This window comes from Ascaphus truei, chromosome 3, assembly GCF_040206685.1.
Source record: "Ascaphus truei isolate aAscTru1 chromosome 3, aAscTru1.hap1, whole genome shotgun sequence".
In the NCBI taxonomy this organism is placed as follows: Eukaryota; Metazoa; Chordata; class Amphibia; order Anura; family Ascaphidae; genus Ascaphus; species Ascaphus truei.
The window spans coordinates 417,185,222-417,204,926 of record NC_134485.1 but is presented as its reverse complement, the minus strand read 5'-3'; the positions used below and the strand labels follow the sequence as shown (position 1 = coordinate 417,204,926).

Sequence of the window (19,705 nt, the reverse complement as noted above, 5' to 3'; positions counted from 1 at the left end):
CATTACAGTCATGTTTCAATAGTTATAAAGTAATTCTTTTGCTATTCTACTCCCATATTACTGTTATCAAATCACTATGGCACCATATTAATAAACTGTAAAATATACATGAAGTATGTAAAATAATGAATAGAACAGCTTATTCTTAATTTTATTGAAGGTATCTGTGAGGAATCGCCATCCTGGCAGCCGTGGATCGTCTCCTCACCTCACTGGCCCTTCAAGGACAGACACTCAAGATGCGCATTCCTCTGGTCCTGTGACGCGCACGCGGACCCTGTGCAGTCTGTTCCAGCATCTGCGGACCCTGGCCCCGCCCCTCGCACTGTCATACGGCGTGGACGTTCGGCCAACCTCCCTGCTGACGCTCAAGTCAGGCCCCGCCCCCTGACCTCCGTGACGCTAGCGGGTCGGCGTGCGACTGGTCCCACCCCCTCTGGTCCCAGGAATCGGCGTGGGAGTGACGCGCGCTCTAGGCTCTGCCCCCTGCCTCCGTGACGCACGCGGGACAGCGCGCGAGCCACCCTCAACCTTGATTAGACTGCATCATAGGGCACACCTGTGTGCACCAGCAGCCAATCAATTCTTACTTCCTGGTTCCACCCTGGCTGGCTATTGGAGGCTCCTCCTATATATACCCCCAGTCTGCAACCAGTCTTTGCTGAGCGTAGTCATTGTGACACCATGCCACATCCTTGTTCCTGAGACCTTGTCTTGCCTTACCTGCCTGTTAACCTCTTGTTGCCTGAACCCTGCTAGTGCCTTGGACTCCGCTGCTCTCCACTCCTGATCCGGCTTGTATGACCATTCTCCTGGCTCCAGTCCTGACCATGGCTAAGTACTCCGACGATCCTATATTCTCCTATCCTGAACCTGGCTACGTACCCCGACTATCCGATACTCTCCAATCCTTAACCAGGCTATGCACACTGACGATACGCAACTCTCCGCTCCTGAACCTGGCAAGTGCCTTAACCATTCTACTATCTGTAATCCTGACCTGGCTTGAACGACTACTCTACATCCTAGGTGCGCCCGCGTGTCTGTGGGTCAGCGTTACTCAATTCCCTGCCTCAGCGCCCGGTTGCGCTTCGTTTGTGGCGAGCTATGCGTTACAGTATCTTAAATTGTAAAGATATGGATGTTAATGCACACAAAGTCTATAAAAATGTGGTTATATGTACCCAAATTCTGTAGTACTGTATTTTATTGTTGTTACAGGGACAACGCAACGACACGTGGGTGTTCTGATTTGGCTTGTTTATTCAGCCGCAAAAACACGGAACACAAAATAACACAGCTTTTCTTCAGCATACTGTATATAAACAAAACGGAAAGATAAGTCCTCAGCAGGGCATCGCCCTTTCCCCAGCACAGGCGGTTCAAGTTCAGGAAAGAAAAATAAGTGTCCCAAAGAAACAGACCTTGAGTCAAGCTGCTTTCCTTCCAGCGTTCCAGTGTGTGTCTTCCTGGTTCAGACAGACCCAGGCACAAGTGAGAGGGTGTGAGGCCAGGCAGGGGGCGCAGGGAGAAGAGTTTGCGCACCCCTGTAATATAGTGCACTCATATTTACAATGAAATTCACTTTAATCACTGGTTCTACAACGCAATATTATATTCTTCCTCATAATCTGTGCTTCTTGCTGGGATTATGAACTGGAGTTCTGTTGATTTATGAAGGGTTGTTTTAAGCTATTTAGATGTTACTATAATTTTTAGGATAGCTGTGTTTTTTATTATAGATCCCACAGAGAGGACAGAAAGTGCCATTTAAATGAGCAGATATATACTCATGTTTATTGCATTGACAGGGGTACACATGCTTTGGATTTGGTCTCAACAGCTTGTGACCAGCTACACCTAGGAAGGATTGCTATGCTGATCAATTGACAGGTAACTATACAAAAAAAATGTATGATATGGAGCTCAGGTCACCAAAAGAAATAATCAAGCAGAAAGAAATACATTTCCATCAATCTTTTATAAATTATTCAAATGTAATCACAGCAAGAAAATGTCAGAATGATTCCAAGTGGAAAAGGGGCAATATAAGAATACAGAAGGTATGCAGAAAAATACATGCATGGAAAATACCATGATCAGATGGTAGCCTGGAATTTATCTTGAATTCATGGTGAGGGTTCTCTAAATGTGGTGTTCTTGCCATGGTATTTTTCATGCATGTATTTTTTCTGCATATCTTCTATATGCGTATATATGCTTTCTATTTGGAATCATTCTGACATTTTCTTGCTGCGATTACACTTGAATAATTTTATAAAAGATTGATGGAAATTTTTTTTTTTTTGTTTCTGCTTGATTATTTATTTTGGTGACTACCATGTCATTATTATTTTTTTTTTTTTGTATTGTTACATGTAATGGTTAGAGACACAATTTGAGCATTGGTTGCTTAAATGTATACCTCCCTATATTTATCCACTGTCTTGTCTAATTATTTTACCCAGGAGAGTGATACCCGTGAGTATTCAATATTATTGATTTGATCAATTGAAAAAGGTACCAAAACCCACAGTAAACCTAACATGATCAATAGGATTACTAGGACTCTGAACTACAAATTATTTGACAAGATTGACATATCCATGTTTGGGGTTCTCAGTCAGCCAGGAACATGCCAATGTACTCAGTTTAGATTTTGTTGGTAAATACCATTAAAGTTAATGGCATCTCACATGATGTAATATAAAATATAATGCAGTTATGTCTAAAAGCACATGATTACTGTCATATAGGACACAGAATATAATGGGATTTGTATAAACACAGTGACACTGGCAAGCATGCTATTTAACAATGATTCCATTTTTTTCTATTAAAGCACCAGCAGAAAAGTGTGTTGTATGTGAGTTTTGGCTGATTAAGCCCCTCTAATTGGCTAGAGTTGGAGCTCAGAGACACACAGTAGGACACTGGTCCTGGCAGAAGTAGTAGTGATATATATATATTTATATATATAACTTGTGAGATACCGCTCACCACAATATAGGTGTAATCATAAAGTACAGTGTAGTTCCTGCTGGTGCAAAGAGGATAATGCTGACAAACATAAACACATAAGGAGACAAAGAGTCCTCCTGAAAGATCCTCATTAACTGCACAGCAAAACTAGGAATAATCTGCAGGGTTTAAATACCCACTATATGAGTAATTTAATTGGCTGTAAAGGTACAGGTAAGCAATCGCTCCCAGCATTGTGGGAGGGCAATTGCCACTAAAAGCCAAATGGCAAAAATAATAAATATTTTATTAATAAACCAAAGCGGCGCATAATACATAACACATACTCAAAACTATCATAAAAACAATTAAAACATATATATAACGGATGACAACCAGTACAGGGATAACAGTGGATAAATCCGAAATAATCTTAATATGGCAAGCATGCTATTTAACAATGATTCCATTTTTTCTATTATAGCACCAGCAGAAAAGTGTGTTGTATGTGAGTTTTGATAGGCTGATTAAGCCCCTCTAATTGGCCAGAGTTGGAGCTCAGAGACACACAGTGGGACACTGGTCCTGGCAGAAGTAGTAGTGAGTCTGTGTGTTGGGCTGCAGGTGGCGCTGCAGAACGGAGAATCTCTCCTCTGCGGCAGCCTCTGCCTACCCTCCTCCTGCAGTCTCTGTACACCCCCACTCCCCTCCTCCTGCAGCCTCTGTACACCCCCACTCCCCTCCTCCTGCAGCCTCTGTACACCCCCACTCCCCTCCTCCTGCAGCCTCTGTACACCCCCACTCCCCTCCTCCTGCAGCCTCTGTACACCCCCACTCCCCTCCTCCTGCAGCCTCTGTACACCCCCACTCCCCTCCTCCTGCAGCCTCTGCCTACCCCTCCTCCTGCAGCCTCTGTACACCCCCACTCCCCTCCTCCTGCAGCCTCTGTACACCCCACTCCCCTCCTCCTGCAGGCTCTGTACACCCTCCTCCTGCAGCCTCTGTACACCCCCACTCCCCTCCTCCTGCAGTCTCTGTGCATCCCCACTCCCCTCCTCCTGCAGCCTCTGTACACCTCCACTCCCCCTCTTTACCTGCAACCTCACTCAACACCCCTCCTCCTCTCCTCTTCTCTCTTCTCCCTCCTCCTCATCTCCCATCTCTTTCCTCTCTCCCCTTGCAGCCTCTCTCTCTGTTCACCCTTCTCAATCAAATGTCCACTCCTCCCCCTTTCCTCAACTCCCACCCATTTCTCCTGTCTCTCTCCTCCCCCTTTGCTTTCCCCACTCTCTCCTCCCCCCATCTCGCTCTCCCTCCTCCTCCTCCCCCTGGCTCTGTGACTTTCAGTCTGTATCGGCCCTTCATGGAGCCCCCCGGACAACAGGGCTCCCGCTGCTCCTCCTGACACAAAGACCCGGGAACCCCCCTCCGAGCTCCTCTCCCTGCCCAGCTGCCCCCCCACGGGCACCCCCCCTCAGGACAGGAGGAGGGGAGGGAGGCTGCCCATACAACCCCCCCTCGCCGGAGCCCCTCTCTGTCCCGGGGATTTATGGTGCTTTCTCGGCCCTTCTCCGGCACCATGATGCAGCCCCCTCCGAGAAAGGTGAGGGAGAGACAAGGGAAGGGGGGCAGATAATGGGGTAATTACCCAAATGTGATGGGGCAGGGGCTTCTCATTCACCCCCCCCCTGCTGTCGCAGTGGATGCCCATGTCCTTATTGCGAGTGGGGTTTGGTGTATGCTCTGAGTTTGGCATAATCAGGTTCATATCACCTCTAAATATGAATATTTCATGCATATATTATCTCGGTGTTGCTGTTGGGAGGGGGCATAGAGGGGGGTTTCTGCTATGCTGTTGGGAGGGGGCATAGAGGGGGGTTTCTGCTATGGCTGCAGCAGCTTCAGGTTGTGAATATAAAAAAATATTACTATTAAATGCATAGCTTATCTGTATGTTGCTGTTGGGGGGCTGAATGCTGTTTGGATGGTACTGTACAGCTTCAGGTTGATCTAATCATAATTACTATTGCTGTTAAATGCATATATTATCTCAATATTACTGTTGGAGGGGCCTTGAATGGATTCATGCTCTTGTGTGTTTGCAGAAGCTGCAGATTATTAATATCATAATGTATTATTATTTAATGCATATAATATCTCCGTTGAAGTGCTGGGGGTGTGCATGCTGTGTTTCAATGCAGAAGCGTCAGGTTATTAATATCATAACAATAATAGTTTATTAAAGGCATACATTATCTAAATATTGTGTGTTTTCACTGCAGCAGCTTCAGTATATTAATAATTACATATGTTGTCAGAATGTTAGTGCTGGAGGAGCCTGGGTGGTTTAATGCTGTGTTAAAATGCAGAAGCTTCGGGCTATTAACTTAACAATGATAATAATAATAATAATTATTATTATTATTAAACACGCAGATCTGAATATTACTGCTGGAGGGGGTCTTGGCTGGCTTTATGCTGTGTTTGGATGCGGACAGATCTGTTTCAGATCAATAATAATTATTGTTTTATCATAATAATAATCACAGCACCAGCAGTGCCCCAAGGCACCCGGAATCACTTGCAGGCAGAAGATGCTGGTGCTTCTAGGGATGAGCTGGATTGGGATGCAGAAGGCTCTCACCTCGGTTACAATAATGACGTCATTATTTGGGATTAAGGGGTCGTGTGTGTGTGTGTGTGTGTGTCTATCTAGAAGGGGGCTCGTGCTGTGGCTGCAGCACTATTGTTGTTATTTCTGCGTTGTAGGCAGTGAAGATCCATAAAAGTGTTTCTATTCCAAGTGGTTTTAATTGTCTGCACCCCCAGTTTTTTCTGTGTTGGTGTTACAATGGTGTCTCGTTGTATATACAGTAGGCCTGGATGGGCCAGTGATGGATCTTATTCTCTGGGCATGAACATGGTTATTCGCATTTAAAGTGGTTGCATGTTCTGCGTACATGCAGCATACTGTATTCTGTTTGCAGATGATATTTTGATGTTTTAACCCATTTGGTCTTTGGGGGTCTAATGAAGAAGTCAAGGGGATTCGACTTGTTTTGGATTCGGCAGAATCTGTTTCTGATTATTGCTTTTGCGTTATTAATAATTGTATTTATGCGGCCATCATTTTGAACACCTTTTAGGATTAAAAGGAGTGATGCATTTCATGGCAGTGTCTTGTACAATTAAATCAGCTGCCTCTACATTGAATGTGAATTTTTGGATCTGTATTTACATGCCGAATAATCATTTTATTTTTTTTTAGACTATAATTCTAATGTTTGAACTAATTTATTCCTGGAAGTGACAAGCAGATTAAAGGGTCTCTCTGGGGAGTATTCTGTGTTTTGGACGAAGTCACTGATTCTATCATTATTAATACTGTTATATCTTCCCCAGAGCAGCTGAGGACTAGAACACTTTTCATACTGTAAATTGCCTATGCATTGAAAGTGGATTTAGTGTCTGCATTTGGATGCAGCATAATCTATGTTTTAGGTAATTAATTTCTTAGTTCAACAAAAAGACCATAGGACGTAATAATATGTACGAGGGCAATGAATAAATGCAGAACATTCACATGTATCTATTGCAAGTAGACTTGTGTTTGGAAGCAATAGGATCTATTTCTGAGTAAAATTTCTGTTATTAACATATTTAATGCTGGGTGGGCTAGTGAGATATGGCTGGACAGTGCAGGGCTTAATAAAATGTCTTGGGTTCATTATCTGCAGTGTCTGCAATCTGATTTATTAATGTTATCAGTACGGTATTTGTGTACACTGTTTTTTTTGGGGGGGGTGAGGGGCGTTGGGGACCTGCAATAATTGTAGGGTAAAGAATGCTCAATAAAATGCCACTGTTTGGCCTTGCAAGCAAATTAATTGTCTGGGTGCTGCAGGATCTGGGACAATTTCCACAAGTTACCTCTGTGTCTGTGGCAGGTGGATTCATTATCTGTGTTCAAACGGAGCGCTACCTCTTATCAGCATTATCATTGTCCGTGTGCGTTAACTTCTCAGCTGGAGGAATTACCGTAATGCATTTCAGGAAAGAAAGATAAAATAGTCCAGACCCGTATCGATTAGAAATAGATTTGTGCGCCCTGCTCTTGGAGACAGCTGGATTGGTGTGTGTGTCTCAAACATCTCTTCTTTGGCACTGATGGGCCTGTTGTTGGTTTCAGGCCAGTGGATTCCACCCCTCTTTAAGGGAAACAGGATCTGTGTAGAAATTATTTTTTCTGTGTGTGTGTGTGTGTGTGTGTGTATATATGTATATATATATATGTATATAATTGAATGGATGCAAAATATATCTTAATTACTATAGAAAGTGCATTTCTATGTTTTGGGGGAAGCAGGGCCTATTTCTGATTTTCATTATTATTATTCTGGCTAATTGCCTACAAGGGGAAGAATTGGTTAATAAAGTCTCCTTGCGTTAGAAATAGATTCATGTTGTACAGCAGTGGGACCTGTCTCCTGGTTGGGATAATTTGTGTTCTCTGTATACAGAACCCATGCTCTGTGTTGGATGCAGTAGGAATTGCAGCTGGTGCTCGTCACTGTCAGCTAAAAGGTCCTCCATGTGTTAGCGGCTGTGTTATCAACAACTGGACTTATTGTTTCCGGTAGGATTCGTTTTCTGTCTCGTGTGTTGATTTTTATTGTGATAAGATAAGTGTATAAGACGAGATCTGCAGGGTCGGACCAAATTGTCCAATATCTGTATCCTTTCTGGAGGCATGTGCTGCGTTTCCGGTGAGAGTGTAGCACAGGGCATTGCCCACTCGCTACCTCCTGCCCTATGGATATTAACACTGAATGCACAGGGGCGGCCAACTCCCAGTCCTCAAGGCCCACCAACAGGTCAGATTTTAAGGATATCCCTGCTTCAGTGTGGCTCAGTCAATGATTGAGTAACTCGTGCTGAAGCAGGGATATCCCTAATACCTGGTCTGTTGGCGTCTCTTGAGGACTGGAGTCGGCCACTCCTGGCACAGAAGGATAATTTGTGTCTAGCTGTAATGGGTTACTGCCGGTTCTGGTCGCAACATCCGGTTATTTCTCCCATTGGTAAGGCTGCGGTCCCAGTAACAGCCTGTGCTCACGGCGCGGCGTGCACTGTGCGTGTAAGCACCGCCCTTCAATGGGGCTGGGCCCAGTACGCACCGTCACGCAGAAGGTGCAGCCGCGCCGTGCTGCAAGGTTTTTCCCAACTCAATCAAATTGAGTTCAAACCTTGCGACGGGGGCGTGGCCACGCCCCCACCGGCGGTTCACCCAATGAGGGTGAACCAGCCGCGTGACGTAATGGCCACGCCCCCGCATATCCCAGACCACGCCCCCTCCCGTCGCAAGCTCCCCTCTCCCTGTCAGATCGCGGTTAGCGCTGTGCACGCGCTGCCCCCCCCCCCCCTGCCGGGCGCGCGTGTCACAGACATTACTGGGACCGCAGCCTAAGATTGCGATTCTGAGTGTTTCACTTTATTTGCTTACTAATTTCAGCGAGTGCCTGTCCGGCTGTTGTATAGTGTGCGACTGTGATGAGTAATTCTCACAACGCCATTGATCATTTTGACCAACTTTCTCATATCTCCCTTCTGTTTGTCTTTTTGATCAGAGACTAAACAGAGCACTTTTTAACACCTGTATGTAGATATTCTCCTCATAGGTTCTTGCGTTTCGTTGGTTGGTAAACTGCCTCTGCCTGCAGAATCCTGAGTTACTGGCGTTTTGTGGCGTTGTTACAATAATGCAGATTTAGTTTATTTGGTGTAGTTTGGATAGGACAGAATTTGCAGCGTTTTATCATTCGGATGGTTTACTTCTCAGAGATGGAGAATCCTGTCGTACATTACTGGGTAACAAAGGGGTTAATATACCTGCTATGTGACTTCCTTTTTGTGTTGTAGTTATTGTGTTGTATGGTATATTTTCAGTGGCTGGTGGTGGTCGGAAACCGGTTTGTTTTTAATAGTTGGTAGGATGGTGTTGTGTCTTCAGAGAGCAGAAAAGATGGCGGCCGTGTGCACATTACTTGAGGAATCCTTTTTTATATTGAATGGCCGAGATATAACTAAATTAAGAGCAACTAACAGCCAGCTTGGCAGACATATCTAAGCACCTTGTCTTAATGATTACGACTGGCGTACCTTGTTACTTAAGAGACCATATATTAATAACCTGCCTTGGCCCTTCCACTTGGGGACTGGACTGCTTTCTAACATGACTGCCGTAAGATACATTGTTACTGCTTGTGAGTAGTGTATGCACATAGTCGTGTATCACAGATTTCTGTTCGGGCTGGAGGGGGTTAACAGTCCGTGATGGTCCATCCTGCGTTGTCCCTTGTGCATGAGGCTCTGTTTATCATTAGAAGACTTTAACATGGCAGCGCTTGTGTAGATGCCGTGTCCGATCACAATGTGTGTATGGTCTTAACACCTCTTTAGGCTTTGTGGGTCAAATCTATTTTGAGGTTGACGGGTGCGTATCAATAATGAGTATAACTCACTACAAGCGAGTTGGACTTTACCAATCCTTAAAGGGTCTGCCCCTCCTCGGACCAACCTACTAAGGACCTGAAATCACATCTGGGAGATTTGACTTTTTTTTGCCAAAATCGAACACCCTTTTTTAAAATAGTTTTTTAACGTTCGTTTGTAAACATGTCGAGCTGAGACATGGGAAGGGGTTTGATTTTCCTCTGGCTACCCTCTTCTGTCTGATGTAGTTGTGATCAACAAGAGTTTACACAGGCGAAACCCCTCTATTCTCCTCCCATCCCATTAGATCTCCGATATTGACAGGGAGGAAACACTCGCCCCTTTGAGAGGCCTTGAACAAAATCCGATCTTTTGCTTTTAAGCATGGGTTACATTACAATGCCGTTCATTGTTTGGATGTTGACTCGGTGGGATTGCACCTTAAATATAGGCATATCAAATAGGATTGGAAGAAGTACAGGTTAAACAAGAAAGGTGTGAATGACCCGAGCAAGGTTTCTCTTTGCTGCTTGAGGTCTGCAATGTAGAACAGGATCCCAGCACCCCAGACATAGAGGTGTTGAAGATGCCGGATTTCATGTGGCAATACATGTGACTTAACTTTTGTATGGTTTGGATCCTGCAAGGTCTACACTGTCTTATTATGATTAATATTTTGAATTATTCGGCATCTGCATTTAATGGCTTCATTTTCTGCTTTTTTGGCTTGGATAAGAAAAAGAAAAATTAAAACCTGTTGCTCTTCTCTAAACTTAAAGGCGCAATAAATTCCTGGGCACAGATAGGGTCTCCAGGCAGCTTCTCCCCAAAATACTGGACACAATGGTGAAAGGTGCAACCCGCTCCGGACACACACCCCTCTCACCTCCGCTCCATGCTGTTTCCTCCTCTCCTTGGCCCCACCCCCAGGCTCTTGATTCCCTGTGTTTGGCTGCATTACCCAGCAGCAGCCAATTAGGATGGAGGAGGCTGCCTAGCAACAGCCCTGCTCGAGAAATCCTGCAGCACCCCCCCCCCCATAGCCAGTCAGGTCACTATGTTCAGAGAGGTAATACCAGACACATACATGTCCAACAAATATATATTCACCGCGCTTCTCCGTGTAAGGATCATGCTCCTGGTGAAAGGATTGGCCATACATATGTTAAAAACCAGAAAGTGAATCCCTGCGCTTCTCCCATTGGGCTAACAATAAATGGGGAAATAAATATACATAGTGCAAACTAAATCGGTAAGACAAAGGAGACTTTTGGTTACATCCTTTGATCACCTAATGACAAGCCTGCTAACCAACATCAAGGTAAGTCTCAATAGCAGGTCCGTATGCTAAATGCTTACAAATGTTCTGTGAAATATACCCTGACGGGGTTAATAAACTAAGCATAAGTTTATGTAATTTAGTGCAGTTAAAAACATACATGTAAAAATACATGTCCAGTATTACCTCTAATTTTTTACTGGACAGTGTGTTCAAATACAGGACAGTTAGGTTCAGTACTGGACACCTGGCAACCCCAGGCACAGAAGCTTGCAATCTAATTCTTGCTGCAATGGCAGAGAATAGAAGTGACTTCCCCATGGAGCACGTCTGCTTTAGAAGCCAAGACGCTGAAGCTGCCTGTGAGCCACAGAAGAGGGTCCAGGCTCACTAAAGTGTTAAACGTTGGCGCTCCTTAACTCCCATTCACCCGAATAGGATTAATCCGTGCTAAAGCGTAGCACCCTTTAGTGAACCTGGGCCTCAGCGAGCAGTGAATGGGTGAAGCCCCCCGCCACGGACCCTCCGGCACTAGCCACCATGCGACCGTTCTCCTGAGCGGTCACGTGATCCGGAAACCAGGCAGCAAAAAGGAGGGCCCTTCCTTCAGGTTTAGTCCGCGGTCACAGGAGGGCTGGTCGCGATCGCCGTGTGGAATACGCGCACAAGGCCATGACGCACACCGCACATTGTAAGGGCTCTGAGGGTTTAACGATGGTCTGATTTGGTGCATTGTTAGAGGATGCATTTGCTCCGTACCTATCGCACGTTCAGTGCGGTCCTAGCCCATGTGGCATTCTAGGGGGTAATGTTTGAACCCCTTGCAGGTCAGCCCTAGCTATGTGGGTTATTACATCATCGGTCCTTGCGATACATCTCTGTCTGCGTGAGTTGTACCTGCTGCAGTCTCCAGTGGTGCTACTGCTTTTTTATTTTATTTTGTATGTCTGCATTCATCCTTCTATCCGTTTCCAAGTAGTGACTTGCAAATATTCTGCAAATACCTGCACTGCAGGTGGATCCATTTTTAAATAAAAATGACTCCAATGCAACATGAGCTATTTGCTGACTCACGCTCTTGTTTCTTTATGCTTTAACCCTGGGCTGGGATAGATGTCTAACTCGTTGCTGGCAGAGAAGAGGGTTAATAAGCGGGCACGATCTGCCTTACCAACGTGGGTTAACTTATTACACCGCTAGAAGGTTCCTCCGTTGTGGGGGTTGGGCGTGAGGAATCTGCCGCCTGCCCTGATCATGTTGAATGGTTTCTTGACCGTTTTAGGACCCCTGAAAGTCCACGTGTTCAGAGCATTGTGATAGCTACATACAGATGTTGCAAGTGTTATTGTACTCGCTCATAACCTAGAACAGGGGCTCTCGACTCCAGTCCTCAAGCCCTCAACAGGAGGTCAGGTTTTCAGGATATCACTGCGTCAGCACAAGTGGCTCAATCAGTCCCTGCTTCAGCAAAGGTGTTTCAATCAGAGGCTCAGTCTTTGACTTGGCCTCTGATTGAGCCACCTTTGCTGAAGTTGGGATATCCTTAAAACCTAAACTGTTGGTGGGTCTTGAGGACCGGAGTTGAGCGTGGCGTAGAACAGGGGGGCTCAAACTTCCTGTTCTGCGCCCCCACCTTACCTTAAATGCGGCGTCAAATGATGCTGCAAGATCATTTAATGCCTGTCGCCATAGAGATGCGTGGCCTGGTAAGTGAGTTCACAGAGGCCTCGCGCCGAAGAGCACGGGGCCTCTGTAACCGCCGCACCCCCCAAATGGCAGAATCTCGCCATAGCCGGCCAGCGGGCGGAATAACACCTGCTACATCAGGAAGTCATTTCCTATTTGTATTCTTTGGACGAGATTATGAAAGGTTTGGACACGCATGGGACCAGCATGAACGAAAGAAAATAACATGTTTAAACATTGGTTTAAACTGGGTGTTTTTTATGCCTTTTACATGTAACCCTGCTTCCCCTCCTCCCCCAAACTCTACGGTGGTGTCTAGGGTGCATGAGGGCGGATTACATGCGGTGTGGTGCGTACCTGTGAGGAACAGGAGGGCCTGAGCTTCCCGTGATGTTGTGGGGGAGCCAGGACCGGGCTTCTGGGGTGATAGCCTCCATAATCTCTTAGTGGTGCAGCGCCTCCATCTTCTATACTCCCAGGAATATGGGACAGGACCGGTATAGAAGAACCCCTTGGGTCCCAGGGTAATACTTTCCAATTCACCCACAGTCTTTGGTAATAACGAATAGTCCCTTTTATTGACAGATCAGCAATCTCCCAACGGTAGTGGCTTCCAGTAGCCGCAACAACAACAGCAAAGACTTGTTATTACGCCGCTCTCCTTCCACATAGATAATTCCTCCTCTCCTTCCCTCCAAGTCTCTCCTCCGACAGGATGGTCTGGGCTAGGGCTTCAATACCCCGTGGCCCACCCCCGAGGTTATCCTCGCGGTGGGGCTTGGATTCTCCCCATCACCCCAGGCAGTGGGGTGAGGCAATTGGTCCACCAAATCTATAATTCTATCAGCTCTACTAAAGGACGCTGAATCTTTTCGCTCCTCTCTCTCTCCTGCACTCTGCGCAGGGGAGACCGCGGTCTCCTCCAACTCCTCGGTCCGATCCGCAGGATTCTTTGACTCACGGCATTCTAACTGATCTGCATTCTCCCGGCATAACTAACCGGCAACTCCAGACTCTCGATATCACTAACAACACTAACACTACTCACCGGAGTTGGCTGCTAAATATAGAGCTAGCCCCGCCCCTCGTGATGTCAGCAGAACCTCCCCTCTTGCTCACGCCTGCAGCAGAGTCCAGGCCTGCATCTACCACTCAGGATAGGGCTATGAAGGGGGAAAACCCATGGTGATTACTGGTGCCTGATCTTAACAGGGCTTTCCACAGTAGAAGGAAGATAGGTATAGCCTGGGCTATTTACAGGGGGCTACATACATTTGAAAACAATGTATCAAAGTGCCTATGCAACCTGACGTTGACTGCGCCGCTGATTGACCCACCTGTGCTGAAGCAAGGATATCCTTAAGACCTGACCTGTTGAGGTTCCCTGAGGACTGGAGTTTGGAAACACTGCGCTAGGCTTATATTAATGTCCCTTTTACTAATCGGGGACATGAATACACCTTGTGGTACTGTCGGTGGCCTGGACTGGGGTAGAGAAAACAAGATTGAAAGCCGCCTCCTCCAAATTGAGCAGCATGTGTAGACTTTTTGAAAGTTATTAAAAAATACTTATCCGTGTATAAGCTCTTCGGGGCAGGGATTTCCTTTCCTATTGTCTGACTTCGCTGTTCTTATTGTATTATAATGCCCTGTACTGTATTGTCTTTGTAAAGCGCCGAGTAAACTGTGGGCGCTATATAACTAAAGATATTTTGTGGTGGATGCCTGTCCAAAGCTTCAAATTGCACAGCCAGTATAACCCGCCTCACGCTGATGAGACCCAAAAGGTCGAAACAGTCTGTCTGTGGGTAGGTTTACTGGCTATGCATCTTAACCCAGGCTGTGCTATGCAGCAAGCATAAGCTTATAGGGGTCCATGTCAAAATGGATTTGAAGCAAAAGGTGACATTGTGTGCTCATTTGCATGTCATTTCCCAGAATCACTTGCTGCAGTGGAAGCACTGTATGCTGGGTGATAATGGTGAAAGGCAGGGTTGCAGACCTGCCTAAGGCTAAGGACCCGGTCACGCCGCTGTAACGCGCGCCCGCGATATTGGCGGCGCGTTTAGCCGATTCCCCGGTCTGCAGCTCACTGCAGGAGGAGAGACTGGGGGGGCGTGGCGGGGGAGTGACGGGGGCGCAGCCATAACGTCACCCGGTAGGTTTGCCCTCATTGGCTGAACCCCCGGGGGGCGTGCCTAATCGCTCGACGCGAGTCCTGCTCTCAATTCTATTGAGAGCAGGAGCAGCTCTCGCCTGAGCGCTGCGCCCCCCCCTCGCAGCGGACCCGGCGCCATTGAGGGGAGGGCTCTCGTCCGTGCGGCGGACGCTCTAGTAGGCAGCGGGGGCAAGGCCTAAGACTTGTGAATGTGCTCACAAGTGATCTTTTCATTTGCTGATCATTGCAAAACTTCTATTTGCCCACACGACTGTACACAGATTACCATCAAAACAGGGCCGGCTTGGTATTACGCGGGGCCCTAACTAGTTCAGTGGATTGCGATGTATTCAAATTCCAACCAGTAGCAAGACACCTCCAGGAAAGAGGTCATTCTTTGGCAACACTTCGATGCATCCCTGTTGCTCGTGTTCCGAAACGCAGACTAGATGGTGACATACAAGCTCCTCCTAAGGTTGGAGACTCTCCTAATCTACACGTTGAACACCTTGACTAGAGGATTAAACGAGGAACTAAAATGTTCGTGTTTCTTGTTGGATTGTGTCTGCACCCATCTGGTTCATATGGTGTCTCATCATGACGCTACCCTGATGCAAGTAGCCCCAAAATCTGGTCTGTGCAAGTGCGTATGTGGCGTACTTCATTTGGATTACCACTAGGCATAAAGGCCATCGTATGATGGAGGTTTGAATCCTACAGATTGACTAACCCCATGACTGGAGACATGCGATCTCAATTGAGACCTGGAATATCGACAACCGCCCTTGTGGAGGATTGAACCCCACTTGATGGGTAACTTCTGGAGGCTTGTGACCTACAGTACCGTGGTGACACCTGGCAACATCACGACAATAGTCGTTGAATTATTGCAACTTGCATGGTTTGGCATCTCCAATACTGGATGAGTTTCTGGACTGTAAACCAGCAATTTGCTTTCTAGTTCAGGACTATATTCTTGCGAGTCACGTGCATAATAGGAGCTCATGCCAGCACGGACACACTGTTACTTAATGCACCTTTCCGCCTCTTTCACAGTCATGATGTATTATGATTTATAACCTGATTTTGTGTTTTTTATTGAGGCCAATTTTTCTTTTTCCTTGTTTATTTCCTTGCTCCATTTTAGGATTATTGGGATTTTGAGATGCTATAAGGTATTTAGAAGGAACAGTATTTAGTAGAATTTTTGATTTAACAATTGCTTTTTATAGCTCACCTTTGCTCCGCGTACGTATGCCCACGTTCCCCATACATGAATCTCTCAGGATTCCCCTGAGTGACATTGATTACATGCCCTGTCAGCTCTGCTGATTATTGATGCGTATCTAGGTATTTTTGCAGTCTTTTGTGTTCTTCAATTGTTTTGTCTAGACGTATTTGTTTCTGCTGCTCTGTTGTGAACCCTGAAACTGCTAGTGCTACCATCGCACGTTTTTCCGGGATGATTTGCAATGCAATTCAATGGAGCCGCAACGTGCCAATGTAATGCCTTAATAACACACCATAATGGGTGCAGTAACATTGTTTGTATGTATGTATGTATGTATCCACCCCCTCTAATCGCGCATGGACACAAGTCGATAAACTGAACAGAACACATCTTTATTTGAATCTGATTTCGGGTATGTTGACGCCTATTTGCATTGCCCCGTTCCGGAGCTCCTGTTGGTTTGTGTTTTGCGATATGAGGCTCCGTTTCTGGCACTGCCTCTTCCTTCACTGCACACGTTATTATGGTTGTTTGCTTACTGCTGGTTTGTGCTGCCCTCCCTCTGTCTGTGACAGTGAATGCATGAGGACGTCACCCTGCTGTCGTTTGTAGACTAAACTGAGGCAGCACCAACAATACTTTGTGGTTTGAAGGGCTCTGTTCCCTGTTTTTAATGCGTTTCATTGTAATGTGATGGGTATGTGACTGGCTTTTTAGTGGAATGTAGACGGTTCTCTCCATGACAACAGGTCCTGTCCTCTGACAATGGGCAACACCCAGAGGTCAAAGTGGCTTTAATACAAAAAAAAAAAGTAGTGGTCGTGAGCCTGAGGCCAGGAAATGCTACATTTACTTAACATTGGGGGGAATGCTATTTTTCCCCCAAGCAGAAAGGGAAATAAACTTTTTTTTTTAAATCCATGTTTTTTTGTTTATTTAATAATAATAAAATTTTTTGTAAAAAGTCGTGGTGCCTTGGGGTATAGTAAGTTATAGCGTAATGGTTCTCCATGCACTGTAATAGTATGTCTTCTACCAGTGAGCATCCCGCAGTATGAAATAATACAGCGTGACAATTATAGCTGTATAACTCTGTGGTGGGCGCTAATAAAATGGAGGCGGGTGCAGCCCGCGCCCCAACAGGCTGCTACTACCCACCTCCCCGAGTCCATTCACAGACAGTTCGACCACACACATTGTTTCCAAGATTATCAGAAAAATATCAAACGAAATAATAAAATATAAATACCTGGGAAATCGAAAGCAGCTGCAGATGCCTGGCTCCACCCACCACGCCATGCCCAAGCCAATGAAACATTAGCTCGGCCTGGAATTGATGTGCGTCTGCGCCCACTACAGTGTCTTCAACGTTAACGGTGCAATCCCACAGTCGGACAGTTGAATTTCTTAGGCTAAGGCCCCAGTGCTTGCGCCGCACACGCGACTGGGTGACTGGCGGCGCTTGTTCCCGGCTGCAGCGTGACCTGGTGGACTCCTGGCACCGCGCGTCGGGGAGGCATGGCGGGAGCGCGGTCATGACGTCACGCGGCTGGTTCGTCCACATTGGCTGAACCGCCGATGTGGGCAGCGGTCCGTCGCCACTAGCAAAGGCAAAATCCTGGTCGTGCATCGCGCACTGCGCTGGGGCGCGCAGGCAGCTACTGGGGCCGGCCTGATAGAGGGCCGCCGTACCTTGTGTGCACCGCGCACGCTGTGGAGACCTAGCCTCAGCGGCCTCTGACTGGGGAAGCGTTTGCTTGTCAATCAAGTGTTTTCTTTACCTGTACCCCATCTGTCCTTATCAGAGAGCCATTAAAGATGAGGAGAGGTACTGTGGCTGTACAAGCACACGCTGAACACACGGTAACATCACACCAAAGGGAGCAGCCATAGAAAGCCACACCCCTCCCAACTATAACTAGCAACTATATACTTCTAGGGGTCGGATTTAGCTTAAAAACCCCACCCCATATCCATTACAAATCACCCAGGTGAGACCCCTTAAACAGGTCCCTGGAATTAGTTCACTTTGCTCCTATGAGGGATGGCCCCTTTAAGGTGACTCCCTGTAAGATACATGCATCATTGTCAGATGATATCGTGGGGTCATTTCCCTGAATTCTTTTGATCCATCTCATGAGATCACATCATATAATATCACAGTTATGACGATGAGTTTAATGCACGGAAATATCAGCTCAAGACTTGATCACACGGAGAAAAGGGATTTAGGTGACTGTTTTCAGACGTCAGTAAGAAAATAAAATAAACTATTTTTGCTTTAAAGGATTTTGACATTTTTCCAGGTGCTGGAGATGTTGCCCTAAGGACATTGGGTGTGAGAGAAGTCTGCAATCCACGACCTGGCTTGTACAATGGCTTATGTATAGTATATGTAGGGATGTCTTAGTTTGCTTCCCCTTCGCTGCAGCGTGTCTCCAGAGGAGTGTTTGGAAGGTTCTGCGGCGGCCCGACAGCATAGGGCGCCGCCATGATATTGCGTAATAGTTAGGAGCATTAAGAGCACTGCCAGAGCAGCGAGAGGTCGCGCATGCGCCGTGCAAGCGCGCGAACGGTGGACCAATAAGGAAGAGGCTCCGCCAGTGACTACAACTCCCAAGAGCCTTAGAAAAGTCACCTGACGCCAGGAAGCGATTAGGAGAGCCGGATTCGCGGGAGGCAGGAAAGGGAAGCGTGGGGGAGAGACCACGCTAGCCAGAGGGCACCGGAGGAGCAAGGGAAGAGGTAGTGTGGGTGCAGGGGGTCCGTGACCCACCTGCATAGGTTAGATCTTCCCCGTAGGCCCCAGGATATTCCCTGAGTCACAGTAGATTGTGGTGCTGCAGGGACGCCCTGTAGCGATGGCTACATCAGCCCTTACTGTATAGCAGATAGGGACAAAGTGTGCGAAGCTGAGATTGGTGCTAGTCGTCTGGGACCAGGCTGCTGTGCATCGTGAAATCGGAGAGACTGCGCTGGATCGGCGGATCCTTTTTGAAGTTGTTACCGGTCACCACAGTGACCGGAAGGTATTTACTAAAGTGCACCAACACCGGTAAACAGGCGCTGATCCCGCCTTAGGGAACACTCTTTGGGGACACTAAGTGGAGTGGCGAAAGGACTGAGCCTATATACATATGTAGCCCTTTTTGTGAACCGGCCGACCCACCCAATCTCACATTGGCCCCTCGATGGTCTAACCGGTCCCTTTCCCTGCAACACACCTGCTCTAAAGGACTACTGGTACTGCATAACCTGTGTGGCTCCAGGAGATCTGAGCCTCCGCTAGCTGGGAGCCTGGGGAAAACCCTTACCCTTACTTGGTGCAGCGCCTCCACTTACCCAGGATCCCCCGTTAGGAAAGATAGCCCTGAGTAAGAAATACAATGACACTCGTATACGATAAAACAATAACTAACACTTTACTTAACACACACATATAACTCATTACATAACATCACATAACATAACCTGATGCTCTACCCGCATCACCTCAACCCAATGTCTGGTATTCCCCAACCAAGTGTCCTGTGATCACCCCACACCCAATGTCTCGTAACTCCTACGGAGGTCGTGGGTGACTGCGCAGTCACTATGTTAAGCTAGGGCCCAGTTGGTGCACTTTATAATATTGAAGATACCTTCCGAGCACTCCGATGCTCGGGACCGCAACTCTCTTCTAAAAGGGTCAGACGTCCGTCTGATCCTTTCCAGGTACTCTGCCGGTGGACCCCAACGAGGGTCCCACCGCTCAACGGGAACTGCAACCGGACCACGGCAACACCAACCGCATGGGAACAGCAACCGCCTTCCTATCACTAACTACTACTTAGAGTGACAGCAACCCTAACCTAGGGCCTGTCCCTGAAGAACCGCAACCTGGGATGGCTTGGGGAAA

General features: G+C 46.9%; 1 protein-coding gene across 9 annotated transcripts in view; it reads left to right on the top strand.

The window, feature by feature from the left end:
• Nucleotides 1-4,155: 4,155 nt before the first annotated feature.
• Nucleotides 4,156-19,705, top strand: part of FCHSD2 (FCH and double SH3 domains 2) — a 237,785-nt gene continuing 222,235 nt past the window's right edge. For 2 of the 9 annotated variants that reach the window (XM_075592708.1, XM_075592703.1), the window contains exon 1: nt 4,158-4,564. In XM_075592708.1, coding sequence (XP_075448823.1) covers nt 4,511-4,564 — 54 coding nt within the window. In that variant the 5' untranslated portion in view covers nt 4,158-4,510. Of the gene's footprint in view, nt 4,565-19,705 lie in introns of all 9 variants that reach the window. The other 7 variants (XM_075592705.1, XM_075592704.1, XM_075592706.1 and 4 more) reach the window with 5 other exon arrangements.